General features: G+C 38.6%; 1 protein-coding gene across 2 annotated transcripts in view; it reads left to right on the forward strand.

Annotated features, from left to right (window-relative positions):
* Positions 1-14,255, forward strand: part of fndc4a (fibronectin type III domain containing 4a) — a 33,775-nt gene that overhangs the window by 15,472 nt on the left and 4,048 nt on the right. For both annotated transcript variants that reach the window (XM_081379358.1, XM_081379359.1), the window contains 3 exons: positions 1,908-2,023; positions 6,542-6,746; positions 12,284-12,373. In XM_081379358.1, coding sequence (XP_081235484.1) covers positions 1,940-2,023; positions 6,542-6,746; positions 12,284-12,373 — 379 coding nt within the window. In that variant the 5' untranslated portion in view covers positions 1,908-1,939. The remainder of the gene's footprint in view (positions 1-1,907; positions 2,024-6,541; positions 6,747-12,283; positions 12,374-14,255) is intronic.

A 14,255-nucleotide genomic window follows, 5' to 3' on the forward strand; every position in this document is an offset into this window, starting at 1 on the left:
AGAGTTTTGGTGCTAAATGTGAAAATGCTCTCCCTCCTTTGGTGGATCTGGATATCCTAGGTATGACCAGAAGCCTCGAATTTAGTGATCTTAAAGAGCACGATGGATTATAGGGCGATAGAAGATCCGTTAAATAAACTGGAGCTAAGCCGTTTAGGGCTTTATAAGTCAGTAGCAATACCTTGTAATTAATACGGAACTTTATAGGTAACCAATGTAGTGATGATAAAATTGGTGTTATATGGTCAAACTTTCTTGATCTAGTAAGAACTCTAGCGGCGGCATTTTGGACTAACTGTAGCTTGTTTATTGAGGATGCAGGACAACCAGCTAATAAAGCATTACAGTAATCTAGTCTCGAGGTCATGAATGCATGAACTAGCTTTTCTGCATCAGAGACAGATAGCATGTTACGTAATTTAGCAATATTTCTAAGGTGAAAAAATGCTGTTTTTGTAACATATGAAATATGATTTTCAAAAGACAAGTTACAATCTAATATAACACCCAGGTCTTTTACTGTAGAGGATAAAGTAACAGGACACCCTACTATGTTAAAGTTGTATTGTGAGAGGTTTTGTGGGCGGTTTTTTGATCCGATAAGTATTACCTCAAAAAGGTAATAAGGTGTGGAGAGTTTAGAGATATCTTGTTAACTGCTGTTGGTGTGCCCCCATGTAAATCAGCTCCTGTCCCCAGTAAGTCTGGGATGGTGATTAATGCAAATTGCCACTGTGAACTCGTGTTTACATTTGAAAAGAGGTTTCTGCCTTGGTCTGAGTATTTAGGGAGATGCTGAAGAAGGCTCTGCGCGATTTTGTGACCGAGATCAGCCCGTGATGCTGAGAGTGGCCGAGACTCTTAGCATCATGTACTTTCTAATGTCAGGTTTGCATCTTTTCTCTTTGTTTCCAGAGCATTTGATGTATTGATTATCTTTGAACTTATTATGTAATTGGCATGATACATTTACCTGACATAATAAATTGTAAACATTTGATTTTATTCTATCTGACTCTAACATTATTTTCAGTAAAAAGTTAAAAAGAATAGTCAAACATTCGTTCACATTTAATGATGCACAGATATCATTAAAACCTTTTCATTTATGGAGTCAGATGAAATAACGAGGTAATACATATGAAAAAATGTATTTAATTTAATCAAATTATTTTGCCACGAGGAAGGACAGTAACGCGCAGAGACCTTCACTCGCTGACCGGGTGCCTCCATTGGGCCGATTGAGTTGGGCTTACAAAGCCAATGATTTCTATTATTATCACTCCACAGTTTATAACATAGGCTGCGTCCAAAATCTTAGGCAGCTGACTTGTTGCGTCGCTGCCCTCTCAGGCAATGACTTTGCAGGCAGCGTTTGGGGATGAAGAAACCTCACAAAACTGATTTTGGACTTCTGTGGCAACATAATGGTTTAATGATCTAAGACAAAATAGAGAGAGCTTTGGTGATAACTAATCGAATATATTTTTACTACAATTCTAATTTCTCGCTAGAAATGACATCAAAAGTGGAAAAAGTTGGTCAAAAAAACATTACACACAAACTGACCACCAACCGCAACTTTCAGATGCCATCTATTTTTTTAGCTCAACTGTCACAGAATGGAACGCACAGGATTGTGGGATATCAAAGGGAGTGAAGGATACATCTATGCTGTCTTCAAAAATCAATCAGATGAAGTATCTCAGGAGTCAGGAGGTGAAGCTAACATTGCAATCAAACAATCAATTGATGTCTTCTTACCTTGGAATGCGTCCTCCAAAAGCAAAATTTTTAAGCTTTCTGACGCAACCATAGTATAAGTGGGCAATAAAGCCTAACAGGTTATATAAATTATTATGGCTCAAAGATTCAAAGTTATTTTAATGTCTATCCTGTGTTTCTAGACCGTCCACCTGCTCCGGTTAATGTGTCGGTCATGCACCTGAGAGCTGATTCAGCAACCGTGTCCTGGGAGGTGCCTGAGGGTGACATTATCATTGGCTTTTCTATCTCCCAACAGGTAAATCACTTTTCAACAAAATATTACATAAAATGTACCCCATCAAATATAATCTTTTAAATATGTAGAGATTGGCAGTTTGTGCTCTTTTTGTAAACAAGCAGTAGAGACATTTGCACATTTGTTTTTGATTGCGCAATATCCGAACAATTTTTGTCCGTCCTTGGCTTATATATATTCGATAACTCTATGACCCTTCTGGTTGATGTGATGGCTAAAAGTAAAGCAGTTTTCATAGAAAGATTTCTAATATCTGCTTGATCCATCGGCTCCTAGGGTGCTGAACACAGACTGTACAACACCACTGGGTATACACTACCCATGCTGGTGGTTTAAGCCACATAGCTCCTTCAAGAAAAGCCACCACTAGCCTATTTGCACCGATTGATACCGGCCCCATAGGATCCCATTAGGCTGACAAAAACACATTAAGAGTGGCTGGAAAATGTCCAGCGTCCAATAAGTACTACAGAAAGTCCAACACTTTGCTGATATGGCAATCGATTGGGCTGAGAGTCCGCTCTGCACACCATGCAACAAACTGTTTCCATTAATCGGCATAAGTGTGACGTGGTGAAGAGGCCCTAGCACTCATGACTGTGTTCCTTACTCCTGTTGAACATTTAGAGAGTGTCCTCTCAACCCCAGAGGCCAGACACACGGTTTCAACCTGTCCAGAGAAGGATGCAAATGCCCTGTCCATCTGTGAAAGCAGATCAATCCAAGCTGGCAGTGGCTGAGGTGGACCAGTTTTGAGAGTTAATAGGAGGCTGAACCAAGGCATGGATGGCCAACCGGGGGCCACTAGAATAAGTCTGTGGTGCTTCTCCTGTACAAGCCTCAGGATGGACTAGAAGAGCGGAATAGGGGGAAAGGCATAGAGAAGGAGGTCTGGCCATTCGTGGGCCAGGACATCCTGCCCTAGCAATCCTTTTTCCTCTTGTGCCGAGAACCACATCAGGCAATGTGTCGTTGCCTTGTTGGAAAAGAGGTTCACGGCTGCTGTTCCGTAAGTCTTCCAGAAAGACCGGACAACCTCCTTCTGCAGACACCATTTCCCTGGTTTCGGTTCCAAACAGGTAAGTAACACACTGTTGCATCAACTGGGAATGTGTGCTTCTCTGACTGTCAGGAAGTGTTTGTTTGCTCACAATAGAAGCACTCTCCTCAACTGGAAACAGTGTAGGGACCTCGTGCCTCCCTGGTGGTTGATTAAAAATACCACTGTGGTATTGTCCATTGGAATGGACGAAGATGCAAAAGGCCCTGCTGGATAACCGATGAGGTCGCTGTGAGAAGGCCTGCCAGTTGTAGGAAGCTGAAAAAGGGAAGCTTACAATGAACCTGGAACCTTGCTAAGGTCCTCTGCAGTACCTGGTTTCTGCCATCTTTGAGGGGGACTCTCATTGACCTGGTGTCCAAGTACATGCCCAGAAAACACACTGACTGGTGTCAGGTTAGGGTGCTTTTCTGAAGGTTTACCCTCAAGTCCAAGGTAACGACATGAACTGATATGTCCTGCCCTGAAACATAAATTAAAGGAACCTTCTGTGGTGTGGGGCAATGCGTATATGAAAATATGCATCCCTCAAGTCCCTAAAGGTGAACCACATTCCAAGTTCGATCGCATGTCTGACATCTACAGTCCATAACATGAGGAAAGGACGATGCTTGAGGCTCTTGTTTAAGCATCTGAGGTCCAGGAAGTGCCTGAAGCTCCCATCTTTCTTCTGGTCTAAAAAATATTTTGAGTGGAATCCCCTGGGTTGGGGGGCTACTGGCTCTATCGCACTCTTCTCCAACAGGTTTTGGACCTCCATCGATAGGGCAAGGGTCTGACGAGGATCCTGGATCACTGTAGGACAGATATGGGTGTTGCTAGGGGTCTGCGACAGAACTGTAGACAATAGCCTTTCTCAAGTGTGTCGAGAAGCCGCTTGTTGTCTGTAATACCTCTCCAATGATGTAAATGAGAGGTTGAAATGTGTCCCCCCACAGACCCTAAAACACTAGCAACAGTATGGAGAGTTTGTAGGCATAGGGTGAGTTGGTGGCCTAATCCGAGTGTGGGATACCTCTCCTCTTGATGACAAGCCAAGTTGAGTATCTTGCTGCAGTAGCCTGTAAGATTGCCCCCGTCTACACTGTTGTGAAGTTGAATGATGTAAAGGCATCCGGGGCAGCGGAGTTCATGTTTCAGGGCTTCATCTGGATATACCACTAGGGAAGAAATACATGGCACTACAGGAGGCAAGCTACAGAGTCCTCCTGGGCTTCGGTAATTGCTGTCAGTGTGCACGCTACTCAATTCAGCCTGGATGAGGGAGCCGAGGGAAATACAGAGAAGACCACTTCGGTAAAGTCAGGACAGCTAGGTATCTGCAAGTCCTCCGGCCATGCAACCGGATGATGCAAGAGGTTTGAAAGCCCCAAACAGGAGGAGGTAGGTCCAAAGTCAACCTAGCAAGGAGCATCTTGATTGTGTCCTGCAGCGAGAGCACTACTGAAGATCTAGCACATTGAAAGCCTGAGCCCTCATCACTATGAAAGCATTGAGACTGAGAATTATCCAAATGAGCATACTTTTGGACTAAAAGCCTGTAAATATAACAAAACACAGAAAGGTGTCAGCAGTTAACAGGTTAATGTAACATTTCCCATTTCAGGACTAGCAATATAATTACAACTTCTCTGTATAGTGACGAAATGCGAGGTGGGTGAACAGGTTGCTGGTATTGCCCCCTTTTCCGCTCACTGTTCATCGGCAAGTCCTGCAGACTGGGCTGATTAAGGAGTAATTTTCTCTAAATCCCAAAACCTCCCATACTGGCAAGCTTATTTTTTTTAAGTGTGGGTAGAGTCTCTACTCTGTCTTATCGGACGACCTGATTTTGCAAAGCAGTAGTATCTGCACGCATTGCGTCATCTGCTTTATGACAGATGGTAGTGTTAAGTTGCAATACCGCCACCAACTGTACATTGGGATGTCAACCAGGTACTGGTGCTTGATTATTTACGTTTCATAATATCATATGTGATTGTGTGCTATTAATTTAAAATATTATGGTTATCGCTAATACCGGTATATTTTCACACCCTTAATTAACACAATATCAATATTTCATGTTTTGAATGTAATTTATTGTCAACACCGTCAATACGTACATGTATCGCAATACGCCTATGTCACATTCAAACAATTACAAATATATCTGTCAGTCATGTTATGCAATTGGTTGTCTGCACATTTGTAATGGCTTTGCAGGCGACACTCACAGATGAATGCATTATTAATTTAGTCAAGGACTTTCATCAGACCCCCCCCCCCCCACACACACACACACACACACGCACACCTAGAGGCTGCTTCAGAGCTCAAGGGCAGAGGAAAGTGCTTTGACTCTATTCACAGACTTTCAAAAGCAACCGAGGCAGAGCTAAATGCAATGTTAAGTTAGAGAGCAGAATTATAGCTGAAATGAAAGGCTGTCGTGTTTGGCTCTCAGGGCTTAGAGAATATCCTTTAGTGCTCTAATGTGTGATTTATATTTATTAGGTGACCTCTTAGAAAACCCTAACTGTTACTTTATTGCTGACCTCTAGACAGCATGAGCTGTTTGAAATGTCAGCGAAAACCAGCCTAAAGCTCTGTAGGTGATGTTTCAGATCATGTAAATTCAACAGGAACCTTGAAAAGTTTTTGCCATTTGAAAGAACATCTAAATCTCGGTAGTTTAGACTAGAGATGGACCTGGACTACAAAACAGCTAATCGCAACCCACAGCATATAAATCCCCAATATACATACCATTTAGGAACAGTGTGCATTTACTCCTACAGTAAATTGTAACATATTTAGAAATTAGTTATAGCATGAGCAGAATCATCATGCATCATTCAATTTATTGTTAAAGGATGTAATTGGAAACATTTGTGAATGTCACAAACCGTGAAAGGGTAATGTTTTGCAAAATTATGTGTGTCTGTATTTTTATTCGGAATTGTCATAATACCAATGAACTATGAATTCGAAATAATGTTATGAATAATGAAATTGTCTAAAATATGCATTTAGTTAATGGATTTAGAAAAAAACAATAACTAATAAATAATAAATAAAAACACCCGTAATAACATTTCTCTACGGTAACTTCTGCCCCAATTCTAAGGAGTGCGTCTTACTCTCACATTTACTTTTCACTTCAAAATAAAAACCTTTTATAGTTATCGTTGTTGGTGTGAACGACCCTTAATTCAAATGTCAAGAACATAACTATTCAATAAATGTGTTGAGATTTAATGACATCTATTTTCAAGAAGACAATTTTATTGTTTTATTACTTATTGTTTTACCCTACCTTACCCTATAAATGCAAATTTAATATGCGGTCTGCTTTATTATGTAACATACTGTACGCAGTACATGAATATACATATAATATAAATATACATCACTGAACCATAACATAATTACAGCTTCTTCTGATCTATACCAATCAAGTGGTTTGACTCTTTCAGAGAATGGACGGCAAAATGCAGAGGTTTATCAGAGAGGTGAACACCACCAGCAGATCCTGTGTGCTGTGGGACCTGGAGGAGGAGATGGATTACATCATCCAGGTTCAGTCCATCGGCCTGTACGGAGAGAGTCAGGCCAGCAAACGTTACCACTTCAGAACCCTGAAGAAAACTGACCGTTTCCCCTCAAACAGTTCAAACCAAGGTAACAGCCCACCCTCACTCCTACACCACATTAGTATATCATTCTTTACACTTGTTTTGATGCAGTCCATCATAGCTTGACATTTTGTGTGAAACATAAAATGTGAACAGGGCAGTAACCGTTTACATTCTCAGTGGATTCTGCCATTGTGTTAAACAGTTCTCTTTCCTACACCCCAATTAATTATTGATGAACACTTCACGCATGGATGCAGGTAGACCTGGTTACTGCCTCTCATTTTCAGCACCAATTTCTAATCAGCTCGCTGCCTCTCAGGGGGATAATGCTGTATATTTGGTGCTGTGCGGCACGAGCGGTGATCCTTAATAGCAGGCCATTGAGTGGATTATTAACACCCATTTCAATGTTGTGTTGATACGAGATGTTTTTGAGAGATTTTCTCTTCTGTATGAAATCTAGCACTGAAAAAAGCACTGAAAACCAGATAAATCAAGCTGCCTTCAACATGATAGTAGCTATTTTTGCCAGCCATGTTGAGAACAACAAAACATCCAGATAGCTTGTGCACACCAACGCAAATGGAGCGCTCAAAATTAATCATCCGAGCATTCAAAGATGCACGTAGTTCAGAAAACATGCTCAGTATCATTAACGCTCTCCTGCCTTAAACTGAAAAAGCATGTTCAAAGCATAATAGATATCAGAAGACTTTTTAGACTTCCCGTTTGACTCTTGCGAATACAGGAAGGTGTGTAATTAAGAAAAATTACTAGAAAAAGTCATATTGATTTTCAAAATCTTATAAAAAATAAATTATCTGACACAAATGGCTCTATTTACTCAGAATGACTTTAAAATTCCCTCCCAGAGAAAGAATTTAACAAGCATCATTCAAATACAGACATTTACATGTTATAAACCGAGCACTCAGTTCATGACCCAGTGATTTATTGCATGTTCAGAGGAATTTTAAATTAGTACAGTCTTTCTCGATGCATTCATGCAGCTCTCTCTGTTCCTATAATAATGAATCTCATCATGATGCAACACCAGTTAAATACATTTTACAACCCTCCCTCCTCCATCATGCAGTGCATGGATTTGAAATGAGAAGCAATAGACTTAGCAGGGAGTATTTGCCATCTGCTTACAAACAGGAAACACAATCCAATGCAGAGTGCTGCTTTTCAAAGTCAACTTGCCATAATTGCCTAAGGAATCTGACAAATTTCTAAATAAATCCGAAAAGGAAAGAAGTAGTCTCCATAGAGATAAGAAAGAGAGAAAGGAAAAGTGAGCCAAGTCATTGAGTAATGTATCTTGTTTTGTGACTTCAGACAGTTTCACCTGCATCTCTTAGGTATTTTTGGCCAATGCTTCTCGTGTGCTGTCAGACTTTGCTGAAGATGATTCCCATTGGACTCAATTACTGTGATACTTCAAAGAACTGCGTCTGTAGAAGCTGTGTCAATATCAAAGACCTGGGCCCTGCAGTTCTAACAAACAAACCTGTGCATCCTGATGAGGAAAGACCCATCACAATTACAACTAGAAAGACAATAAACATGTTCTAGCGAGCACAATGCTTTGATCAATACAGATCAGGCACTTAAAGGGATAGTTCACCCAAAAATCTAAATTCTGTCATTTACTCAACCTCAAGTTGTTTTAAACCTGTACTGTATGACTTTCTTTCTTCTGCAGAACACAAAAGAAGATTTTTTGAAGAATGCTGGTAACCAAACCCTTTTGACTTACCATTGACTTTTATTGTATGGACAAAAAAATCCTGAGACATTTCTCAAATTATTTTCTTTTATGTTCCACAGAAGAAAGTAAGTCAGGGATGGAACGAAATGAGTGTGAGGAAATGGTGAGTAAATATATAAAGGGGTGAGTAAATATCCCTTTAAAGGGATAGTTCACCCAAAAATAAGAATTCTGTCATTATTTTTGCAAAAGAAGATATTTTGAAAAATGTCTCTGTAAGTCAATTGGGTCCAACGTGTTGGTTTGGGCCCCATTGTCACAGTATGGAAAAAATCTTCTTTTGTGTTCCACAGAAGAAATAAAGTCATATAGGGTTGCGTTTACATCTGACACAGATCTGAATTTTTGGCACACGTTTAAACACAAAAATCCGTATCTGTGCAGAGCCTCTTCCAATGTGGTTTTTAATCAGATGCATATCCAATATCTGGACATCTGACCTATGCCTAAACACGTGTATCCGGTTCCCCTTGGAATTCCAAGCCACCACAAGGCGAGGGCGACACGTTTGCCAACAAAGATAGATTTTTATGGTCGTATTATGAAGATGATGTTCCTGTATGCGCTCACACTATTGAGGTCGAAAATTTATAAGAGATTACGAATTTTGGGGAGTAATTTTTGCAGTCATGTCCAAAGTGAATGTAAACAGCTGGGACTAAAAATCAGATATGGTCTAAAGATCAGATCTGTGCATTAAGGCTTGCAGTGTGTAAACAGCCTTTAGGGTTTGGAAAACACTAGAGTCAGTAAATTATGACATAATTTAAATTTAATTTAATATTGTTTTTGTGTTCTTCATCATGAGAATGTCACAGTGATACATACATGTGCAACAGCATCTTTGAACTGATCCCAGCTAGTGGAACTAATGAGCAGATGTCTTGCTTTGGTTCCTTGGACCAAAGAAGAAGCGAGGAAGCTCTATGTTGTCTGCCGTTGTATGCAGCTGCCTTTAAAGTTCTCTTAAGGGCCCTCCTGTAGAGCTTTTGGAACGTAACCAGTTAGATAAACAGCACTGCGTCCCACATAAGGCTCTTATCTCTGTTGAGAGAAGTGGCAAGGTTATGTTGAAACTGCTTAATGTGTGGAGCACAGTATTCATTTTCCACACATGAGTGAAAAACCTCTACACTTATCATTATAAATATTCATGGGAATGATGAGAGGAACGTCTCGCTGTCTTCTAACCTGATTCTTTAGTGGCGGAGAATGTGAAGGGGAGCGGGCGCTCATCTCTGTACCCGTTACTTTTTCATTTTATGACAGCAGGTGTCTCAGTGTCTCAGCCGCTTTTATCCAAAAAGGATCAGCAATTGGGAAGAGTGGTGCTCTGGACCAACTCCACACAGGTTAAAAGATACTTGGGGGAGGAAATGGGCCTGAATTCAATCCCTTTAACACTGGATTAATAATGAAGACAGATGGCTGGTTAGATCAGGCTGAGGTTGGACGGTGGTGGTGATTGGGATGCTGGGATACATACTTGGGGCTAAACAAAGCTGGCTGCATTCTGAATTGAATTTTGTATGGTTGTGTGTGTGTGCGTGTGTGTGTGTTATAATTCTTTTAAACACATACAGTATAACATTTTTAAAAGTGTCTCATTTAAATGGTAAAAAAATTTGTGCTTAAAGGGATAGTTCACCCAAAAATGAAAATTCTGTTAATTACTCTCATGTCATTCCAAACCCGTAAGATTTTCTTTCATCTTTGGAACACAAATGAAGATCTTTTTAATCTGACAGCTTTCTGTCCCTCCATTGACAGCCTACACAACTACCACTATATTTACATTTTATGTTATATGCGATTAATCGATTTGACAGCACTAAAATGTATTTATTTACACTACCATTCAAAAGTTTGGGGGCAGTAAGAATTTCTTTAAGAAATTACTACTTTTATTCAGCAAATGCAAAGTGACAGTAAATACATTTATAATGTTAGAAAAAATATTTGTATTTCAAATACAGTTGTGGTCAGAATTAATGGCACCCCTGGTAAATATGATCAAAAATGGCTGTAAAAAATAAATCTGCATTGTTTATCCTTTTGATCTTTCATTCAAAAAATTTGCAAAAATCTATCGTTTCATTGAAGTAAAAGATTTGAAAGTGGGGGGTAAATCACATTATGAAATAAATGCTTTTCTCCAAAACACGCTGGCCATAATTATTGGCTCCCTGTTATTAAATACTTTTTGCAACCTCTTTTTGCCAAGATAACAGCTCTGAGTTTTTCTCCTATAATGCCTGATGAGTTTGGAGAACACCTGACAAGAGATCAGAGACCATTCCTCCATACAGAATCTCTCCAGACCCTTCACATTCCCAGATCCATATTGGTGCTTCTTCTCTTCAGTTCACCCCACTCATTTCTATAGGGTTCAGTTTATGGGACTGGGACGGTCATGGCAGTAGCTTAATTTTGTGCTCAGTTACCCAATATTTGTGTAATTTTGATGTTTGTTTTGGACCGTTGTCCTGATGGAAGATCCAATCCACGGGCCTTTATAAGATTTCTAGCAACGGTATTTGCTAGAATCCATAATACCATGTATCTGAACAAGATGTCCAGGACCTCCAGCAAAAAAATAGGCCCACAACAGATCCATAAGATCCAGCAATATATTTAACCGTAGGCATGGGGTACTTTTTATCACTGTTTGCACCAAACCCATCTGGTGGGTTTGCTGCCAAAAAGCTCTTTTTTTAGTTTCATCTGACCATAGAAATCTCTTTTGAAGATCCAGTCGTGTCTGACAACTGAATTTGCTGGAGTTTGTTTTTGGATGAGCGAGGAGGATTTTTCTTGAAATCCTCCCAAACAGCATGTGGTGTTTGATTTATTTTTAAAGGCTTTCTGACCCCCAACACTCAAGTAATCTCTGCAATTCTCCAGCTGTGATCCTTGGAGAGTCTTTGGCCACTCAGACTCTCCTCCTCACTGTCCATTAAGACAATATAGACGCACATCCTCTTCCTGGCAGATTCGTAACATCTTTAGTTGATTGGAACTTCTTAATTATTGCCCTAATGGTCAAAATGAGGATTTTCAATTTTTTAGCTATTTTCTTACAGCCACTTTCTATTTTGTGATGCTCAACAATCTTTTGATGCACATCAGAACTATTCTTTGGTTTTACTCATTGTGATGGATGATTAAGGGAATTTGGCCTTTGTGATTCCTCATATTTAAACTCCTGTGAAACAAGTCATAGCTAGACAATTTAATATTCCTAGTCAACCTGGTGTGCTAAAAAAGGATTAATATTAATGGGAATATACTTCAGAGATATTTTACTCGTAAAAAATTCTAGGGGTGCCAATAATTGTGGCCAGCGTGTTTTGGAGAAAAACATTTATTTCATAATGTGATTTCCCCCCGCCCACACACACACACTTTCAATTCTTTTACTTCAATGAAAGGTTAGATTTTTGCAAAAAAATTTTAATGAAAGATCAAAAGGATAAACAATACAGATTTAATTTTTAAAGCCATTTTTTATCATATTTACCAGGGGTGCCATTAATTCTGACCACAACTGTAAATGCTGTTTTTTAAACGTTCTATTCATCAATAAATCCTGAGAAAACTGTATCAAGCCTTCTATGAAAATACCCCAAACTTTTAAACCATAGTGCATAAATTTTTTTTTAAATCAATTTTTTTATTCATGACCACAAGAATAAAAACTGTCCACTTTTAATTTCAGAGCTGGATCAGCGATGACTGTATCAGCTATAAATGAGCATTCAGTTCTCAGTACAATCACTCACAGATGATCCTCTGTCTTCTAACAGATGACCCAACAGTCCAAGGCCTGGATAAAGCTCGACAGCTGCAGACAGGGGAGATGATCATCATTGTGGTGGTGCTTCTAATGTGGGCAGGTGAGACACTGATGTCAGCTCAAAAGAAATATGCAGAGTCTGTTCATTCTTTCATGACCGTTTATATCTACTGAGAAAAACTATGCTTGCAAACATCACCTCATAAATTATTAAACTTCCAGAGAGATGAGTCTGAGAAAGAGAGTGCGGATCATAAGTTTTTCTTTGATTTGTTAATGGTTATTCATTTTTCACCTGAATAATTTTAACATCACTTGAATTAAATTGCACTTGAAATTCCACTATGCATGCCAGCCCTAAAAAGCCTTGCGAAACCATAATATGCATTAAACTGATAAAATATGAAATGTACTGCTTGAATTTTAAGAAGGGCACAGGAAATAGAAGCACTTCTCTCCTTACGTAAGGCACTGAGCCAGTCTGCCTCACTGTCACAAAATAATTCATGCGCTCAATTGCAACTGCCACTCCAGGAAACAAGGAATGTCTTCGCACCGCTGGGCTTTGACTACTGAAAGGAATTCTGTCAACCCCTCTCAATCCAGAGGATGGTGCAACATGAAGATCGGGGGCAGCCCCTACACCCTGATTTAAAAGAGACTCCATCAACCTTTACACTTTTTTCAAGCATTTACACTTAAAAATTAAATACATTTAAAAATTGCCCCTCAGCTTTTGACATCTTTAATTAATGAACATGCAAACTCCATGTACAATTTTTTTTATTTTATTTTTTTGCTAAAGTCCACTTACAATGTTTAGATTTTCATCAACAAATTTTCATGGAACCCTTTATCTGACCCTTAGTATTATTATTCTTTTTTTTTTAAGATCAGACCGAAATGGTCAATGACGTCGTTAAAATATTTTCTGTCATCAGAGCCTCAGAATTAAACTTTTCCTTTCCTTTTCCTTGTTTTGCTCAATAGCTTATTCTGGTGTTCAGGACTAATAATGTCTGTCCTCCTTTCTCCTTATTTCCTCACTGTATCTGAGTGGACCAAGTTCAAGTTCATCTAACAGGTGACATTGAAAAGCATTCAAAAGTTTGGTGTCAGTAAGATTTTTAAAATGTTTTTAAAAGAGGTCTTTTATGTTCATCAATGCTGCATTTATTTTAATCACAAATCCAATAAAATCTGTAATATTGTGAAATAATATTAAAATTTAAATGATTTTTTTTTTATATTTTAAAATATAATTTATTCCTGATGACAAATACATAAATAATAAATTCATTTCAGCAGTCATTACTCCAGTCTTCAGTGTCACATGATCCTTAGTAATATAATGCTGATTTGCTGCTCAAGAAACATTTTTTTTATCATGTAATAATTTATCAATGTTGAAAACAGTTGTGCTGCTTAATATTTTTGTTGAAGCTGTGATGCAACTTTTTATGATTCTTTGAATAAAGTTTAAAAGAGCAGAATTTATTTGAAATGTAAATCTTACATTAGATGTAAATGTAGTAATGTAAATGTTACATTAATATAAATGTCTTTACTGATCAATTGAATGCAACCTTGCTGAATAAAAGTATTAATCTCTTTATATATATATACATATATATATATATATATATATTACTGACCCTATAAACACTAATCTATGTCGATACATTCAGCAGTTTTTTAAACTGAGGAGGACGTTTTGAATATTTAAAGTTACTGTATGTTTTCATTTTCAAGCTATTTAATCTCAAAAAGGTCAAGGAAAAGTTAAATGGCACTACACTGTATTTTAATGATAATTTTTTATTGAAAGCTTTAATGATACTGTAAGAATTAAAAGTTGGGTTGTATACATGCTGAAAGTGCTGAGCTACTTAAGAAAATGGGCCGAGACAGAGGTGAAATGGTGGTAACATGGTTACAATTTTGTGATTCTTCAATGTTTGTGTCTTAGGGTTGGATGCTTC

This window comes from Scardinius erythrophthalmus, assembly GCF_964197995.2.
Source record: "Scardinius erythrophthalmus genome assembly, chromosome: 11".
Classification (NCBI taxonomy): domain Eukaryota; kingdom Metazoa; phylum Chordata; class Actinopteri; order Cypriniformes; family Leuciscidae; genus Scardinius; species Scardinius erythrophthalmus.